Genomic DNA, 19639 nt, shown 5'->3' with positions numbered 1-19639 from the left:
GGTGTGTGGGCTGAGCAATCGAGGCGAGCGGCGAACAAACAAACAACAAAGAGACAAACAAACAAACCAACCGAGAGGCAAACAAATTGCTAAAATAAATGTACGGCGGGGGGCAGAAGAAGCAGCAGCAACAAAGACTCAACAAAAGGAAGAGGACTCGAAAAAAGAAGAAACAAAAATCTGAATCAGAATCGGAATCGGAATCGAAGAGGTCCCATTAATGAACCAGCCAAGGTGAGTAAGTGCCGGTGACAATCATCGAGGAGTGGGTGCACCTGGAGAAAGGAATAGCCCTCTTTTAAGGGCACCAGGGAAATCGTAATATATTTTAAAGGATATCTTATAGATAGGTTAATATTCAATAATAACAGGGCAGTAAACTAAAGAGTTAAGCATAAACTATTGTAAATAAAAAATCTTTATTACCTAGTCATGTTTTAATTTTAAAAAGGTATTAAAAACATTTTATAAAAACCCATAACCTATTTTTAAGTAAGATTTCAAACTAATATTATTATGTCATCGTGTACAACTCATTTGTTTGCTCTGTTTACGAATGTAGAACCCCCTGATAGCGGAATGATGGATGGGCATTGTTTCACTTTTGTGGGGCCCTGAGTTGTGTTTTTGTTTCGGTTTTGCACTCTGCACTCTGACCCGACTTGTAGAGACAAAACCCCAGCAAAAGTTGGCAAGCTCTTTGCATAAATCACGGGCCGGCTCTCTGATAACTTTAAAAATCAATTTGGGCCCAATGTGTCGCCGGCATCGAAGATTAAACTTTGCCACTGACACGGGCCTCGGCCGGATTCAGCTGCCGCAATTTGCAAGGGACCTCGATTCGCTCTGGTGGGGCTCTGGCCTGGCTCGGTTTGGTTTGGTCGGGCTTGGTTTATCGATCAAACTCCGGCTGCAAGTTGGCCAGGTGGGCTCGGTGGATGCGGTTCATCCTCCTGCGCGTCCAGTCCCCCTCGAACTTGGAAACTTTTGCTGCGCCTTTTGATTGCTCAGCAAAATGTTACATTACCACAGCCACATAAAAGCCGGCGTCGTAATAATGTACTCGGCAGGCCAGGGGCATAATTCCAACTCAACCCAAGCCATCACTTCGGATGTCTATACAGTCTATCTTCCCTAGCTCGAACCTTCCCTCGACTGTTTTTTTGTATCTCTTGAATTAAGATAGTATCCATAAAGTTTTTCTATTTATTCATTTTTTAAAACTACTTATGTAAACATTAAATAATCTAAAAATGTAGTTACAAAAGTATTTTGCGATTTTTCACATTAACTTTCAACTTGTGTAAGTTAAAAATAATTGTAGATTACGCAGCATAGATATTATTATAAATATTCCTGAACGGAGTGTTAATTTCAAAATATTTAACCATATGTAGTTGACTTTTCCCAGTAAAATAATAAAAATGTATTTCTTTTTTTAGAAACTTATGTTTAATTTTATTTTGTATTTTTATTTAGATATCACTAAAAAAGTAACCCAGAAAGTAGGCTTAACCAAATGAATTTGGGGAAGTGTAAATAGTAAGTGATATTTTGTACATTAATTAACAGGCCAGAATTTGTTCCGTTAAAAGACGGTTCCAACTATTTTGGGAATATTACAAGATAATATTTTAATTTTAAACTATACATCTGTCGAGTTAACGGGTGTAGACTGTACCTGAGGCTTTAGAGCAGTCCAACTTCAAATTCCTTCGGTGACTGGTCAGCGGTTCGAGTAAATCCTGTTGGTGCAAATAGCAATTCGCGCATAAATCGCTCTTGGACCCCACGAAGACGCCCCCGGGGTCCTGGGATAGTGGCTGTGTTATTTTAGCGGGCTTCTTGGACCCCATCACAATGCCAATTTGTATGTGGTTCACGTCGTCCGAGTGCGTCAGCGAGACCCGAGTGAAACTCACTCTGGATACGGCTGTCTGGGCTCTGAGGTTTGAGTTCTGGGCTCTGGCTCTGGGTTCTGGGGTCTGAGGTTCAGAGCCTCTGGGATGGGGGCTGCAAATGGCGCGGGCCTGGTTCTTATGCTGATGACATCATAACAATAAAAATTAAATTGTTGCTGGTCTGACAGGCAGCGGAAATGACGGCGCTTCGCGGCTAGTTGTTGTTCTTGGCGTTGTGGCGGACGGATTTTGTTGCTGCACTGAAATTGAAAAGCGCCTTGAACCCACTCGCGACCGGCGACCCACATCCCCAGGAAACCCCCTTCAGCCAGCCAAGCAGCCGACCAACCCCCCACGCATTGCGCCCCTGGAGTGGGGTCTTGAATATAAAATTTTATCGCAAGACACACATTTAATTTAATTTAATGAGAGGCGAACAACATGCTCGCTTATCTTTAAACGTTCTGCGATTTGCCTGCCGTGATACAACGTATTTTTGAGCCCACTCCAGGGAATCCCGGCCTGCTCCTCACGGAATATTTAAATTGCTTTAGGAGGTGGCGGCAATTATGCAGGGTGGGTCCCTGGCTGGTTTATACCTTTTCTACTGCCAAATACTGGGAGTTATCACCCCAAGGTGTAAACGTAGACCACCTCAAAAGGGGTGCCAATCATTTAAATTTAAAATAGGCTTCTTTCTGTTCCTCTTTTGAATTGCAAAAGTAAATTTAAAGGATCTGCCTTATTCTAAAGAATATTTTATAATTTGTAACCCTTCACTTTTTATGATTTTATTAAAGTCTCAAGGGTTTTTTAAAAAATGAATAATAAAGTTCATTAAATAAATGTTACACAATTATTTATTTTTAGAAGGGGTTCTGAAAAGAATGATTTATAAAGTTCATAAAACAAATAATATAACATTTGTTGTTCAGATTAAAGGTGTCAAAGCTCCTGGCCTAATGGAATTTTAAATCGAAGTGCAAGAAATGGGCATTGTACCTGTTTCCCAGTAGGAAATTTCTGGGTGAATCTCCTCCCCTGGGTAGACGGAATCACATCATGTCACTCTTTTTGCCCGACCTTTTGTGCGGCTCCTTCGGCTTTGCAGTAATGTGATTAGGAGGCGGTGTCGCCAGGTCCCAGGGGAACATGTCTGTCGATTAGGCATCGTGTTAAGAACACTTAATTGAAAATAACTTGCCAGATGCCCCTCGGTCCCCTGAAAGGGGTTAGCCCTCCCCCTGCCTCCGTTAACACAATCTGCACAATCCAATCCTGGCTACAGCAACCATGCCTCCTCCGTCCCCATCCTCGGCCCCATCCCCGCCCCTGAGCTGTCAGCACCCCCGATGTGTGTGTGGCATGAAAGATGGTTGGTTTTATTAAAGGCCCGCCCGAAGTCGGCTCTCTGGCCCAGCTTAATTATACATTATTTTGGCCTAAACACAAGCAAACACCGGTTCGCCCCGCTGGCTAACTGGCTGGCTGGTTGCCTGGCCGGTCGTTCTGGGTCGAGTGTATGGATGGTTAAGCCCGAACCCACTTAGAGGGTCCCAGGATTCGGGGGCACGTTGCGTGCTCGAGGGGCGTCCAGGCGTGTGCAATGATTTATTTGCAACAGCCGGGGGCAAGCTGGCTGTCAACTCTCGAGCTGCGAGTGCCACACTCCATCCACATACGCACTCTTGTATGTTTATTTACTGTTATATTTATGTGCAAATAATATTAATAACAATAAAGTTTTCTGGCCCCGTTTTATGGCCAAGTTTGCTTGCCCCCAACCACCATCCTTTCCTGCCGCAGAAAAAAAAACAGAAAAAGCGCACGAAAATCAGGAAAATAGGCCCAGAAATTGTTTATTGTCGGCCAAAGGCCTTCTTCTCCGTGCAGCAGGATCTTAAAGTTATGTTGCGAATATAAATGTACGATTATGGCGAGAGTTCAGAACGTGACTGAGCAGCAGGAATATCAATAAACAGGCCCAAATTAAAGGGAAAACGGAGGCTAATCGGAGTATTGTGCTTGTAAATATTCAATATCAATATTATTAATGGGCATGAATTTAAAATCTTTCTGTTGCTTGGGCTGTGCCTGCTGCTCTTCCTTTAAATCCTGCGAACTTTACAACTTTAATTAAATATTCCGATGGAACTGCATCGGACTTGAGCTTTGACTCATCAAATTGGTTTTCGATTCTGCCTGATTAATTCAGTTTTGCCAATCGGTTGACAGCAAAATATGCACATTGATTAAACTTTTCGGATCTCGCATCGATTGCCAATCGCTTTCCATCGCATCCCGGATTCGGGAAATTATGTGAAAGCCCCGGGGGCCAGCTCGTCGTCTCGTCGTCCCTGGTCGTCCCTCATTTGAAATGCTAACACGTTTTCCCAATTTCCATAACAACCGAAAACTTTAAAGGTTGCATACACAAATCGAAGGGCGAAAAATAGCAATAACGGTTGGGGATTATGACTGAATGGATTATCCTAAATTGATTTGCTCCGAAAGTGCTTATTTGCATTACTTATTGTCGCTTGCTTTTTGCTGAAAATTAGTTTTGTATCTGAACGTAGTGGAAAGTTGGCTTTTTGCAGCTACATTTAACATTAAATAAAATGAGAGGCCAATTTGTTATCTTCAACTACTATTTTAGGGTAGACCTTTAAGAAATGTATTTATTTAAGATTTAGTTTAAGATAAAACCACCCACTCCTCGACTGAGCTATGAGTTGCATATTAGATTTACCTCATTTTAAACCTTTTTCGAAATACAACTCTCATTTCAGCAGGCCAACGAAGGTTAAAACAATAGAATAAGCAATACGAGCCAACTACTTATAACTTAATCGCTTTAAAGGCACCTAGTGTTAATCAAAAAAGGATCACATCTCGACGTGTATCTTGGGGAAAATCAACGCTTCATAAGTTAACGAACTAGTGAATAACGATCCACGGACCAGCTAAGTTAGAGACCACACTTTGGGGGAACCTCCGTGGGCGAAGGATCCAGCACCACGGCGAAGGGCGGCCGTAATGGGTGGTGGCTTTGCGGCGCCACCGATTACACTAGCCAGCAACCAGCGACCAGTGGCTTTGGACCAGGCCCAGATCCCCACTCCGGCGACGGATATGCACGAGAAACTCCTGGAGAAGGAGGACAAGACTGAGAGGACCAATCTGCTGGGCAGGTCCAAGGACAAACCGCCCAAGGACAAGCCGCCCAAGCAGTCCAAGTTCGCGGAGCGCCTGCGTCGCTCCTTTCGCCGCGGCGACCACCGATCCTTGGAGATCAAGCGACAGGAACCCACGCCGGAGGAACTGAAGGCCAAGAATCGGGCCACTCCACCGCCTCCGAGTAGTCTGCATTCGGACAATAACCGGCTGCCCTTTGCCCTCAGCCACTTGAATTTACCAGGCCTGGGACTGGGAGTGGGTGTAGGTCTCGGTGGCCACATCAATCCCGCCCTGCTGCTGGACAGCCCGGACGAGGGCACTCCGCCGGAGTACGCCTACCGGCATTTGAGTAGCGTGGCCACCACCAACTCGAGCACTTCCCTGGAGAGCAGCTGCGAGTTGGGTGAGCTGAGTGGCTCCCAGAACAGTGTCTTCTATTGGGCCTCCATGGGTGGCGAGGTGAGCACGGCATCCGCGGGGGGAGCAGGAGCAGCAGAAACAGCAGGAGCAGCAATTGGACTTGCAGGAGCAGGGGCAGTACCCATCGAAAACCAAAATAGACGACGCCTGGAGACGCAGAGCAGCAATCGCAGTGACCAGCAGCCCATCAACACAACCGCTTCCTCGGCGCCCGGGAACAGCAGCAGGAGCTGCAGCCTGACCAGCGAGAGCAGCTCCATCCGACTGACCCGGCTGCAGAACTTCCTCTTCAAGAGCAGCAACGAGAGCTCGCGCAGCTGCCAGGGCCACTCGAACGAGGGCTTCACTGTGTCCTCGCACAACTCCTCCTCGGGCGAGTGGGAGCAGTTGGGCGCCTATCTGTCCAGCAGCAGTGGCGTGGGCGGTGGCCATGACTTCCAGGGCGGCTCCTTTCCCGAGGAGAGCACGCCCGACGAGACGGAGGCCACGCTGCCGGTGGAGACGAGCAGCAGTGGCGGCGGCGGCAGCGGCAGCGGCGGAGGAGGGGGCTACTATCAGTACACCCTGACCTCGCCCAACAATCCCTTCCTGCCGGAGATCACGGCGAGAACGTATCACAGCACCTACAGCGAGGATGGGGCAGTGGAGGGGGGAGAGCCGACGTCGGATGAGCTTCAGCTGGACGGGGGTGTCCAGAGATATGGAGGCTGTGCGGGTTCCCGCTCCGCCCAGCTGCCCACGCCATCGTACAGTAGAGCCGGATCGCAGGAGTCGACGCACAGCGAGGGAGGACCACCTGGTCCCACGCCCAGTCCCGCCTCCAGCTCCTCCTCCACGCCGGGCAGGCATCGGCGGAAGCTGTTTAGCCTCAACTCACCCACCCGGCTGCTGCACCACCAGCAGCAGCAGCCACCGCAGAGTGGAGCCACCTCGGCCTCGCCTCCTTCGGGCGGGAGCAGCAACGAGGGTGGTAGCTCCGGCGGCAAGTTCAATTCGGCCAGCCTGGTGAGGAGTCTGAATCCCTTCCTGCCCAGCGTTACGTCGCCGAAGAAGGCGCCGCACAAACAGTCGGCGGTGACCTCGCCGGGCTCCCTGACCCCTGACCTCAGCACCAAGCGCGAGGAGTTCCTGCGGGCCACCATGAAGATCTGCCTGGTGGTCTCGCCGCCCAACAGCAAGCTCCAGGTGAGTCCTCCCAAATCCGCACCAAAATGGAGGGACGTGGTCAACAAATTATGCGCGGCCTTAATCAAATGTTTACTTAGCCAAATGAGAATAAACATATTTCCACTCTTATGTTCGCTCGTATTTTGTTTTATTTCCTTCTGTTGCTTCCTCTGGTTTCATGCCCTTGTTTGTGTTTTAAGTTGGGATATTAAATTACCGAATTACCCGTGAACAACGGCGAAAATAAATTTGCAGCCATTACGTCAGCCCCTGAGTATGAATAAGTCCTGCATCCCCAGAGATCCCTTAAGAACTATAAATTATTTAATGCTCCCTCAGACTTATTTTTAAACTTTATTTATTATTGCAAAAAGGAGGGCCATTAAGATGCATCTTGGAAGGGAGGAAGATTTTTTGGTTAATTCTTTTCATACTTTTTGTCATTTACGAACTCATTTTGGTAATTTACAATATTTTGTATATAAACTATTTATTTGTTTAAAGACACGTCGATTATACCATGAAAACATCAATTTAACCACAATCGATTTAAATTCACTCTGTTTATAAATAATTTCTTAAGATGTAATATTATTTTAACTTGTTGCAATTGGATATTTATTCTGTTTTAAAAGTGACTGCCACAAAGAGTTATTTAATTTGCCGATGGCGAATGAGATCAACTTAATGTGCGCTAAGTTATTCTTATACGTGTGCTATTAATGTGGCGCATAAATTCAGTTCGCCGTCGTGTTTTATGCCCGAATGGAATCGCAATAAACGACTCTGACCGCCGTGGATTTCATAAATATTATAACAGACTTTATATGCATTACGTATACGCAGTGTGATTGCGTAGCAACTAATGTGAGCGCTTATGTGCGCGGGGGGAATTCAATTGTCGCCGGAAGATATTTAGGGGCATTAGCGCAAGTGCAGTCGAGCAATAAATTGCATCAGCGATTTGTCCAGCCCACAATGGGAGATCCAGATCCTGCGCTGCGAGTCCGCCCATGAAAGCCTCGACAAAGTGCCGTGAAAGGATGCTTCCATTTCACATAGCACTGCACTGTTTTGTTGGCGAAATCTATTCAGATTATCCTCTTCATTCCGTCACAGAGTCTGGCAAATATTTTCGCACAAGCGGCCATTTACGGACAAATCTCTCGGATGCCGACGGGCATCTAAATGGACCACTCCTCGGCCGGAATCATAATTTGTACGTTTATTACAAAATCTAATCCTATTAGTGGCAGGCTTTCTGAAAAGGCAAAGAAAGCGGCATGAGTGCCTCCACGTACAAAAACGAAAACAATTATGGCAAAATAACTGGCTGAAATAAACACGAAAACATAAGCATATTACAAATGCCAGAGATTTTGAGGCGAGCCATAAGCTTTCTTCGCTTAAATTCTATTTTAATGTGTAGGCAGCATTTGCCCCTTGACGTTTAGCCAGAGCCTCTTCAAGCCCCTTTGGGAGGCATCCTCTGCACTTGACTGGAACTCCCTGGCACCGGATGTATATATAAATTACCAGGGTGTCCGACTTAAGCCCCAGAGTGATTTCCCATGTTACGAGTCGTGTGGACCAGTTCCTTTTCTTTTTTCCAGCTCTGTCCCCTTTAAGCAGCAGTGTTAACAGGGAAATTCCGTGGGCCACCACACGTGTTGAAGTCTTTAAGTGAGCAGAATAGTGGAGTGAATTATGCAATGCCGCATTGCACTGCTCCCACGCAGTATAAACAATCACCACTATTATTTCCTCAGCCGGGATCCTAGAATGGTAAAGTGTTCGTTTTATGAGAACCTACGAGTATGAATTGCACTTGAATACTTTTGTTTTGTGTGGGAGGCCAAAGGCCAAACTAAGCCAAAAGACCAAAGAGTCAGGAAGGAATCCGCCCTTGTGTGACTGTACCAAGGATTAGATATCCTGTAACCCCAAAATGTCATGTTAATGAAAAACTAGATTAAGGGCGGTTTCACGGATAAACCTAGTTATTTTCATATTCCCATTCGAATGTAGCTATTTTTACTTAATTTATTAAATTAAATACGTATAATATTTTTTCTGTTAGTTATAAATAATTTTCGATTAGGAAAAAGGCAATTGAAATATGTAAAAAATATTCCTGGTATGGTTTTTGGAAGATCTTTCATAGTAAACTACTGTCCAAGTAGCCGAGTATACCCTCGTCTTGTGTGGTCCCGCAGACAGTGAGCCAAGCCGCAGTGGGCGAGCAACTCACAATATAACCGGAAACGAAAACATAAACCAGGGCAAAGGGCACGGAAAGTGGGCACAGGGTGAGGGCCGCCAGCTGGAAATTGCCAAAACAGAATGTGAAATATTGTCGTCAGCAGGAATAATAGACCAGAGCCCGTATCCTTGGGCGCACTCCGGGGGAGTCGCTGGTCCTGGTCGTGGCTTTCGGGGGAGATTAGCGACGTCGGGGCCCGAATGGCATCCGTCCCGGAGCTTAAATTCTCGCAGCTCGGATGCCATGCATGCCGCACCCTGGACTCGGGGCTATCTCCTCCACTTGGTGTTTAAGCAATGCGAAGCAATCCAATGGAACCAAGTCCCAAAAATCTGGGGATATGACGAGAAGTGCCGCCCAAGAATTCAGTGGTAATTAACCAGCACCACAACAGAGGATGTTTCCTGGAAGTAACTTATTGTTTTACATGAAATGTTGGGGATTTTGTGCTGTTTGTCCAGAGAATTTGTTTTGGTTTTTTTGGTTTTGAAAGAAATAAGTGTAGCCAAACTTGAAATAATTTTACTTTTACTTTCTAGGATAATATTAGAACTTTAAAAGTAAAATAAATTACTTCAAGTTATTTTGTTGACAATCCTTTTAGACATGCTATGGCAAGCATTTCGCTGCGGTTAATGCGAATTTAAGCACAAGGTTTTTCGCTTAAACTGAGGCATTGAGATGTGAAAATCGCAGTCCTTTTCGAAAGACCCTGCCTGATGGGCGATGGCTGATGGGCGGGGCATTGACTTTGAGGCGGGCCCTGACTTTGGTCCACGTCCACACTCACTCGGCCAGCTGGGGGCACTTGACTGATGTAATCTCGGTGCATTAGGCGAGGACAGGCAACCTTCGAGGACACGTCTAGGGCTCTTGGCCGCCGGCGCAATCTTTTTGTTCTCGATGCATCTTTTCGTTGACGGTTCGCCCTAGCCACAGCCACAGCCACAGCCATCGCCATTGCCGTTGCCCTCGTCAGGTTGCCCGGTTGCCACCCAGCCGCAAGCAATTTATTTTCCCCGGAAAATGCACTGAGCTTTTCATTGTCTCGGGACGCCCGGCGCCAAAAGCATTCAAAACATTATTTTCCGCATTAAGCGCGAAATATTCAGTAATTCGATGTGGCTCCATCGTCCCTTGGACGCACTGGCTTGATGGCTTTGTGTCAGCTCCTGCTCCGAAGGTCGCCAGGCACACAATACATTTCCGAAAGCATCTTAAAATATACAAAAGCGTATCCGGGATTTTTATGGCTTATAAACCGAAAACGAAGGGCTAATCTCTTCGCTGTCCAGACTGCTTGCAGATTTATGATCCTGCATTAATAAGACATATTGGAAACTGTGGCGAAAAAGTTGTGGTTTGTACAAGAGTTTTTAAAGCTTTAAGATTATTTTTGATCAGTTTATTTGTACAATTTTTTATTAAATATTTATATAATCGGTTATTTTATTTGAGCATTTTGTAAATCATCTAGCATTTTCAGGCGTCCACAAAAGACTGCACTTCATCCGCTTACGTTTAAATTGCATTTTTCATTTGAATGCAACCCATTCGAAGGGTGAAGCATATGAAAAACAATATGTGAAAAGCCCTCGATAACGCAAATAAAATTTAATTATAAATATCTGCGTCACACCTCAACGATTTCACCCAGACCGGCGAACTGATTTCGATTTCATTTTCCGTTGCAGCTGAAATCGAAGAGCCTCACGCACTTGGATGGCCTCGACTCGGGTGTGGTGGCCTGCCAGCACGGTCCTCCGGGAATGGCCACCAGCACCACCACGACCACCGCCGTCGGCAGCTCCATCGCCACTTCCGGCCTGTTCGCCACCACTGGACCGCCAGGATCGCTGGGCCGGCAGGCCAATGTGGTAAGTGGCAGTCGGGGGACCACGGAGCACATGCTAAAGCGCCGGCCAAGTGCTAGGACTTGGCCACTTAGTCAGCACATCCGTCTTGCCTAGAGCGCGTGTTCACTGGGGGAAAACTTACGGTCTAAAATCGAGAATGTGATTTCTTAAAGATATAAAGGTTATATGCTTTTAAATATTTTCCATTTGGTAAATACACATCAAAAACAGATACTATCAGTTTAAAACGATGAATTATATGAAGCTCACTTTAATATAATCTCATAAATACTCAATTATCTATAATAACTTATCTAACTCAGCTCTATCACATTGAAAAGATTTATTGCTCTATCTCAAGAGAACTTATCTTGGTTTTAGATTGTAATTACTCCGTGTGTAGTGTGCGAAGTGTAGTGTCTTGCCCCAGTAGACTCGCCATTCCTGGTTTTAAGCCCCTCGAGAGGAAGTCCGCTCGCAAATTGATAACAAATTACTTTGCTTGCTGCTGTCGTCTGTCTTTGATTTGTGTTTTCTTATACTTTTTTATAGCACTACTCACTGCTCTTCTTGTAGCTGTCATTGATTTAAGCACAGTCAGTTGTTTTTCTTTGCACTAACTATTTGTAACTGCTAGTCATTTGGTTGTCAGTTTTACACGGAACGTGACTTTTCTGCGATTTTAAGACACAGGGATGTTCCCCCATCTCGTCATTTATTTCTCATCTTTAGTTGGGAGTTATTAACCTAAGAAACCACTGGTTAAAACGTGGTTAAACATTTCCTAAGTTGAATAAGACGTTTAAATTTAAAATTAAAATAAATGATCAAATATGATATACTTTTTCCTATGCCTAAAAGACTTACTTACATTATGAAAAGAAGCAATAATATAAGGAGTTCTATGTTGCACTTTTAATTGTATTACTTAGTAGCTGAGCCCCGCTTAATAATTGGCCAAGTCTAGAAGATTTGCACAGTAGAGTAGCCTCTATAGCTTTATAGAGTGTAGTACCATCTAACCACCAAAAAAATATGCTCACAATATCTGTCTTCTCCTCTCTGTTCTCTCTTTATCTTTCTCTGTCTCTTCCCCCCACTCTGTCCTATATATTTCCTAAATGGGCTTAATAAACTTTGGTTTTTATTCTTTTGCTGACCGCTTTAAAAAAACACGCTGAACCTACCCAAAAAAAAATACCCACAAAAACCCCAAAAAATCGCAGACTGAGAAGGGTGAAGCGGCGGGCGTCTGTCTGTCCCCCTCGGCACCACCCGCACCAGCGCACCCACCGCACCACCCACCCACGATTTACACCCAGGCACCGCAGATCGTGCGGCGGACGCCTTCGCTGATGCTCTCGCCCACGCTGGACGACACCACGAAGACGGCCAGCTCGTCCTGCTTTGGCACCAGTCACTCCAGTGCCGCGTCCTTCCACCAGCACCACCATCAGCAAAACCACCAGCAACTGACTACCAGCGGCAGCACCACCGGCACCACGGGCACCACCGCCGCGGCTACTCATGCGATTCCCTCCTCCAAACACTTTCAGTTCGCTGGCGAGGTGGCGGCCACACCCTCGTCCTCGACCCTGAGTCCCTACAGCACCACATCTGCGACCTCGGGCGGTGGAATCGCTGGTGGTGGCGGTGTCGGTGGAGGTGGCTTAACCTCTCCGGTCGGCTGCTCCTCGTCCTCCGGCTCGGCGGTGAAAAAGAAATCCTCGTTCATGAAGCGCAAGAAGCCACTGCTGACGCGCAGCGAGGTGAGTGGAATGGGAATGGAGAGCTCCTGAATCAACAGGACAAACAGTATCGCCTGGTCAAAGGACAAGCTGCTCTGGGATTAAGCAGATCTCGGATGGCTGCACAATCAGACGGCCTTCTTGTCACCTGAATGTGCCTTAAAAATGAGTCTGCAATTAACGGCGAGGAAGACGACGTTTGTTGGATGGGGGAAATATATACATTTTTAATTTCTTTATTTGCCTTTGTCGCCTTAATCAGCCAAAGTTGTTGTAGAACTTTCCCTGCTTTCCTTCTGCCCTCCCTGTACTTTCCTTTCCTTTCTTCGGTTTCCCATTGCCGCCGCTTTTCTGTCACTTGCCAAGCGGAGGATTCCGCCCCGTTTCCCGCCAACACAAATACGGAGAATATTTCTTGATGTTTGCTCTTATTTCTGTAGTTTTTGCGGGCGTTGGGACTGGGATTCACTTGCCCCCTTTCTTCCTCGGGGCCCACAGATGCAATCTTCACACTTCGGAGGGCCATCAAAGAGAGTGCTCTGGCTGTAGTCGCCAAATCGAAGTTTTTGCCAGTGGACCTCTTTGTGGCCCCTTTGAAGGCCAGATTACGAGGCCCTTTTTGTTTGGTCCTTGAATTTACAGATTAGGTTCTGCATCAGCAGGAAGTGGTGGACCAAAAGTTCCTAACCGTCAACGCAAGCCTCCCTTACTTATTTCGGTTTAATCACTCGTTTAGGTATCCAGCTCCGAGTTCTTCTCCGTGTCATTCTGCCTGGAATCGTTGCAGCATCCGGACGAGGAATTTATTCCGGCGACCAAAGGCGTAACACTACTGTGAGTCCTTGCAAACCCCCACGCAGAAATTAGAATAAATATATAACAACGCGTACACTTTTTAGTAACGCACTCAGCCACGCCCTGCGTAGGCGGAACCTCAGCTTTACACAGATCACCATCACTGACAATAATCCCACGCCCAGTTTTTTAGATGCCGGTAAGTCGTTTACGTGGGATTCCCGGAAATTCATTACCATTTTAGCTTGTTTTTTCGCCCCCGTCAGGTCCTCCGCTCCTCCCCGTCTCCGTGGATGAGCAGACCGATGTGGAGAGCCTGGCTGGACACCATCTCTGCATCACGGAACGGGGCAGCAACCGCAAGCCCCTGCAGAAGGCAGCTTCCTTTGTAAGTTAAGGTTCTCGAATTTGAGTAAAACAAAGTGCATGTATATTAGTAGGAAATTTAGCAGCTATCAAATAGTATAAGGAGCATTTCGTTTACCATAAGAGAGAGCTGAGAAATATTATATAATATTATTTTATATTATTTGGAAAACGTTCACCTTTAAATTTTGTATCATTCTAAACTTCAACTCACAGGGTTCCCGACAACCGCCGCCCCGACTTCTGCCCTCCGTTTCCACCGAGGAGACCAGCGAGTCGGGAGTGGCAGCCGGCAAGCAGATCAAGCAGCGGTGGTCTTCCATATTCGGTATCAAGAATCCCCAGCAGAGTCAGCTCTGCGAACTGCTGAATAGCTATGCCAAGAACGGAGTTCCTCAGCGGCCGGATAGCATGAATTTTGATCATCCGGATCTGGAGAACTCCCTGGCCTATCTGCAGGATATGCACAAGTCGTGGCGCGACTTTGTGGCTAGTGATTCGATGAGCGAGTCGGAGATTAAGATCCAGACGGCCATTTGGGAGCTGGTTACCACCGAGGTGTATTACATACACGCCCTGCAAACAGTGACTGATGTGAGCGCTTTTTCCTACGGTCCAAATCCTTGAAATAAACTTACCAAGGGATGTGTTTCAGTTGTTTCTGGCCTGTTTGGAGGCCGTTCAGGAGGAGCGTCTGCTGACCGATGTGGACCAGGCCCGGTTGTTCTCCAACATACGAGCTGTGTGCGAGGCGAACATCAAGTTCTGGACCCTGTGGCTGTATCCCATGGTGGCGCACAGTGTGGTTACGCACGAGCCGCTGAGATGCGCCTTCTTCCAGGAGGGCTTTATTGCCTTCGCCTCCATCTTTGCGCCATATAAGGTGGGTTCCTGAAAACTAATATGCTTGAATTAGTTGTACTTATGATTGCTGATCCCCCGCAGATCTACTGCGCGGAGCAGAGCACCTGCCAGTTCTACTGCAAGGAGCTGAACCACAACAACGCCCTGTTCACCTCCTATTTGGCGTGGTGCGAGTCGCAGAAGATGTGCAACCGCCTGCGACTCGCGGACATTGTGGTGCGGCCCATGCAGCGACTGACCAAGTACAGCCTCCTCTTGGCGGCCATCAAGAAGCACATGAGCGACGTGGAGGAGATCGAGGCCATCGACGTGATGATGCACAGCGTGGAGAACTTCGTGGGCAGTGTGAACAACCATTTGACGATGCGGCAGGAGAACGAGCGGCTCAAGGGGGTGATGGTGCGGATAGAGTCCTACGATGTGGTGGTGAGTAATAATAATCATTTTGCAGGAATTATTCTTTCTAATTTTAAGTAGTGCTTATCCAAGAAAAATAGTTTTATTATAATGAGCCATTGACGGATGGATAGACTATTTAACCATGATATCATTCAATTTAAATAATTTTTTTTCGGGGTTGCAGGACACCAACAACGAGATGCTGGACAAGTTGATCAAGCAGCACAGCCAGATGTTCGACCTCTGTGCTCCGATGCGCGGATGCCCCGCCTACCAGGTGCGCCACCTGTTCATGGAGGGCGACCACAAGTTCAAGGACAACCTCGGCAAGTCCGATGTGCACTGCTTCCTGCTCACGGACCTGCTCCTGGTGTGCAAGACGATCGCCAAGCGGGGCCTGGGGGCCCTGAAGGTCATCCGGCAGCCGTACCTGACCGACCAGCTGATCGTCCAGCTGGCGCCGAACAACACGCTGAACTGTGTGTACCTCAACGAGTTCCAGGTGGCCACCACGGCGTTCACGCTGCAGTGCACCGAGGCCAAGAACTGGTACGACGCCCTGTGGCGGGCCAAGACGATCTACCAAAGACTGAAGCGCGGAGGCGGCGGCACTGGCGGCGGCAGCGGAAGCGGCACGGTGGGCGGCGACAGCTTCCGCTTCGGCGGGAGTGGCACCAGCGGCGGCACCGCAGACTCCCTGGGCGTCCGCAAGTCGCCGATGAACTCCTCCATCTGCAGCCACGTCTCCAGTGCGAACAATAGCCACAGCGGCAGCGTCGAGTGGAACGACTCGCGCAACATATCCGTCGACTTTGAAAAGACAAACTCGGTGTCCAGCGACGAGGGCTCCAGCATAATGACAGGTGGGTAGGGAGTAAAGCATTTAGAGGGTTAAATATAAAGATACTTTAAGATGTACCCTACCAATTATTTAAGTTAACTTCAAAGAAATTAATGGTATAGCAAATATAATTTTAAAGGGTGATTGATTGAAAAATTACTTTAACAAAGGGATATATCAAAAGGTCATTTTAATCCAACGTATCAAACAATTTGGACACTTCAGAGTAATAATTATAATAAAACTTTGCATAAATGGTATTCTTCTTGATAAACTTTATTTCTATCAATATCTACAGGCAACCACGGAGTGAACCTGAAGGGCAAGCAGCAATTGATCAGTGGCCTGCACAAGACTAAGATGGGCATTATCGGCCAGATGGGCTCCAAGTCGGCCAACACCCTCTCCGTGCAGCCGATGAACCATCTGGGCCAGAGCCTGCCCAACCTGAACATGCATCACAGCCACACGTAAGTTGCGTAGAGGGTGCACCACCGCCACTGACCATGACCAGCTTTTAACAATATCAAGCAAGCACACACCACCAAACCACTCTCATCACCCGATCACCAGATCACTAGATCATCAGGTCACCAGATCACAGATCAGATCCCCTGTCCAGTCACGTGTGAGCGTTCCCAGGGATCGGATTCACTCTGTTTATGTTGTACCATACTCTACATTTAGTCATCATATTTATACACTGTTTTTAGCTAGTACGTACTGTAGTCATATTTTAAAAATTAAAACAAAATCAACTAAATAAAAATTTTTATTGTGAAATGTACGACGTGGATTCATCACTAATCACCTGTCACACCAAACTTCATTTGTGCTAAAATAACTTTAATTTGTTACTCTCAAATTGGAAATATTTTACGTACCATACTGGCTACATTTATATATTCTTTTACGTCCATCTGTTATGTTTCCCCGGGTCCTTCAGGCATTTTATGTTTACAAATCTTGCAAGTTTTCAAATGTTTATTAAGGTAAAACACTTTTCGTTATCACCATTTAATATGTTCAAAATATCTTCACCAATTTTCTTTTTTGCAAGGGTATTTTAATACCTCGGTTTCCCAAGCAGTCCCTTTGTTTGTTTTTTATTTTTGTTTGTTCTCTGCGATTGCTGCAATGCGTTTTGTTAGGGGCAACAATGATTTTATCCTTTTACTGTCACCGCCCACCACTTGCGTTTCCGCTTCCCCCAGCGAATCCGAAACCGGATCCAAATCCGCCAGCGTGCTCTTTACAGTATAACCTTTGTCCTACTTGTAGTAACAATACTCTGCTCGTGCCCGGCTCCACGACGAGCCACTCGGGCAACATGTTGTTGTCGCCCAGTCACCGCGGCATTTCCTACCCGCCGCCGAGCCCAACGAGGTGAGTGTCTCTAGAGATTAGAGCCCCCAAGTGCCCACGTCCGACTGTGTGTAACCCGTCTGTATAACCTGTGTCTTTGTCGTCCTCTCCTTCAAACCAAAACAATAACGAATAACCAACTGCGTCGTGTCCTCATGTGCATCGTCCCGAACTCGATCCTGAACTCTCATAACCCACATCCTGCGCCTCATCGTGACCGCCGCATGGCCATCTGCTAACCAACCCACCGTTGCTAATGCGTGTCCTCCGTCCTGTTGTTGCTCCCGCCGCTCCTGTAGAGTTCCCCTGCGCCGTGGCCTGGCCTTCTCCACGTCGACGAAGAACCCGCCGCTGCGGAAGACCCGGAACATCACCTCCCAGAACAGTATTAACTGGCACCAGATCCCGGCCACGCCCACGCCGCCCAGCCCGCGATCGCAGCACCAGTCGCCGGGAGCGGTCTGCATGCAGAAGTCGCTGCCCCTGCTGGTCCCCAGCGAGGAGGGTCAAGGTCAGGGCCAGCCGCTGCCACCACCCCCGCTGCACAAGCAGCTCTCCCACCAGGCGCCGCTGCCCACCTCCAACCACAACCAGTCGAGCACCGAAACGGACGTCTGATGAGGATGAGGATGGGGTCGCAGACGCCTCAAGCCGCAGAATGTACTTACCAATAGATCCGTCACAAATTACCCACAACTATCCCACATATAGTATAAAACCCTTAGAAAATCGCCTTTGATTCGCAGTCCTTTAATTGGACAATGGTAAGGTAAAGCTATTTACCCCAAAAATATAATAACTTTTAATTTGGCTATCGTTTGGTTACGGTTTTCCATCATCATTTTCAAGAACGTATTACAAAAATGACATAAGTTATTTTTAAACCCTTTATTCTTATTGTTCATTTAGTGCTTCCTTCATTTAATGTACGAAATTGATAAAAAGGTATTGAAACTATTTTTTAAAACTAAGAGCTTATACGAAAATCAAGCTATTCATAAGTAATTTGTATTTATTTTACTGTTTAAAGGACCAGCTAAAATGAAAGGCGATTTTCTAAATTTCACGTAGGATACTGAGTGTAGGACATCGTGAGCTTGTATTGTGAAAACCGCACTTTTGGGTCCAAAACTGATATTGAACTTATATGCATTCCACAAATAAACTAACACCCTCCCTCAACACCTTGGCGAGACTAGAAGTTTCAGAACACAATGCTCCGCACATTCGCCATTTTAATCTTCCCATAACGATATGAAGACAAATAAAGTTAAACCAAACTAAAGTTAGTTGTACTTGTTACCATAGAATACGCATAGTCCGAATGCCATATACAGAAACAACTTAGATTGATCACAAGCTTTATAAAAGTGTTTCCATATTATTGATGTAAGTCGTTACTTTCCTTAAGTAGGTAAATCAAGTGTTACGGTCAAAATACAAATAAATAAACACCACATATAAATTAAAATAACATATTACTGGCTGCCCATTGTTTGCACATAACATAAGGTCCCACATTTGTTAAATAACTTCATATATTTACTTCATAGCTGCTCCATACTTTATTTTTGTCAGACTTTAATTTGTGGAGTGGGGCGAATTTTTTTTAAATATCTTTAGAATTTTAATCTTTCCGTTCCCTTGGATACAACATCAAAACAGCTTCAACTCAGTGTTAGGTACAATATTGTATACCAAAATAGAGTATTAGCCGATTTTCGGTCGAGATATGTATAGTTTATAATATTTACCTTAGGAACCTAAATAAGTATGTTGTAGTCTTCTTCCACAAACCGTAAGAGGTGTAAGCCAGAGCACAGATTCTAACGCTTGAGAATGTTTTTTTTTTTAATAAGGCAGGCTATGAATAGTACTCCAACTCTAAATTATTATCCGTCGTTTAAGCTATGTTCATATGGGTGATACAATTTTAGTTGGGCTTACCAAACTTTAATGTAGATCTAGACAAGTGGATAAGTATAATGTTAATGCTAATCGCCTCTATGATCCTTCACTATCATGGCTAGTTCTTTGAGTTTAGGTAACATATTCGAAAGTAGAGTAAGACTAAGATAATGTTCTTCCTTCGAAAAGAATTTCGATTAAAAGGATGACGACCTGTACATATTATCAAAGGGAAAGCGTGACATAAGTTCTAAATTACATATAGAGAGACAAACGAATACATATACACACCATACATATAGGGAATATATTTATATAGATATGGGCTAATGAGGTGCATGTGTTGCACAGAAGTGAGCTACAACATAATTACAAAATACAACCGCAATACAAAGTGTTTACTGTATTTTTATGTACGAATACTTACCAACATTTAGGGCTGCGTAGAGCTGAGATCGTATTTTAGAGTCATACTTAGTTGGAGGGCATGGAGCTATCTTAACCTGTAACGAGATACATTCGTGTAAAAATATCTTATCCCCTCTGCGGGCCAACCCAAAGAGTAT

The 19639-nt window shown here is 45.9% G+C and overlaps 1 protein-coding gene across 11 annotated transcripts in view; it reads left to right on the top strand.

Moving 5' to 3' along the window:
• The window catches only part of LOC108028292 (uncharacterized), a 51312-nt gene extending 32676 nt beyond the window's left edge, over window positions 1-18636 (top strand). For 5 of the 11 annotated variants that reach the window (XM_017100009.3, XM_017100007.3, XM_017100006.3 and 2 more), the window contains 12 exons: window positions 10626-10808; window positions 12014-12556; window positions 13272-13369; window positions 13435-13529; window positions 13597-13718; window positions 13913-14290; window positions 14352-14579; window positions 14642-14986; window positions 15144-15822; window positions 16099-16270; window positions 17082-17186; window positions 17465-18636. In XM_017100009.3, the coding sequence (XP_016955498.1) occupies window positions 10626-10808; window positions 12014-12556; window positions 13272-13369; window positions 13435-13529; window positions 13597-13718; window positions 13913-14290; window positions 14352-14579; window positions 14642-14986; window positions 15144-15822; window positions 16099-16270; window positions 17082-17186; window positions 17465-17783 (3267 nt within the window). In that variant the 3' untranslated portion in view covers window positions 17784-18636. Of the gene's footprint in view, window positions 1-22; window positions 235-4693; window positions 6687-10625; window positions 10809-12013; window positions 12557-13271; window positions 13370-13434; window positions 13530-13596; window positions 13719-13912; window positions 14291-14351; window positions 14580-14641; window positions 14987-15143; window positions 15823-16098; window positions 16271-17081; window positions 17187-17464 lie in introns of those variants that run through there. The other 6 variants (XM_044095329.2, XM_017100003.3, XM_017100010.3 and 3 more) reach the window with 6 other exon arrangements.
• The last annotated feature ends 1003 nt before the right edge of the window (window positions 18637-19639 follow it).

This window comes from Drosophila biarmipes, chromosome 3L (genome assembly GCF_025231255.1).
Source record: "Drosophila biarmipes strain raj3 chromosome 3L, RU_DBia_V1.1, whole genome shotgun sequence".
Lineage (NCBI taxonomy): Eukaryota > Metazoa > Arthropoda > Insecta > Diptera > Drosophilidae > Drosophila > Drosophila biarmipes.
This window is presented reverse-complemented; position numbering and strand designations above follow the sequence as displayed.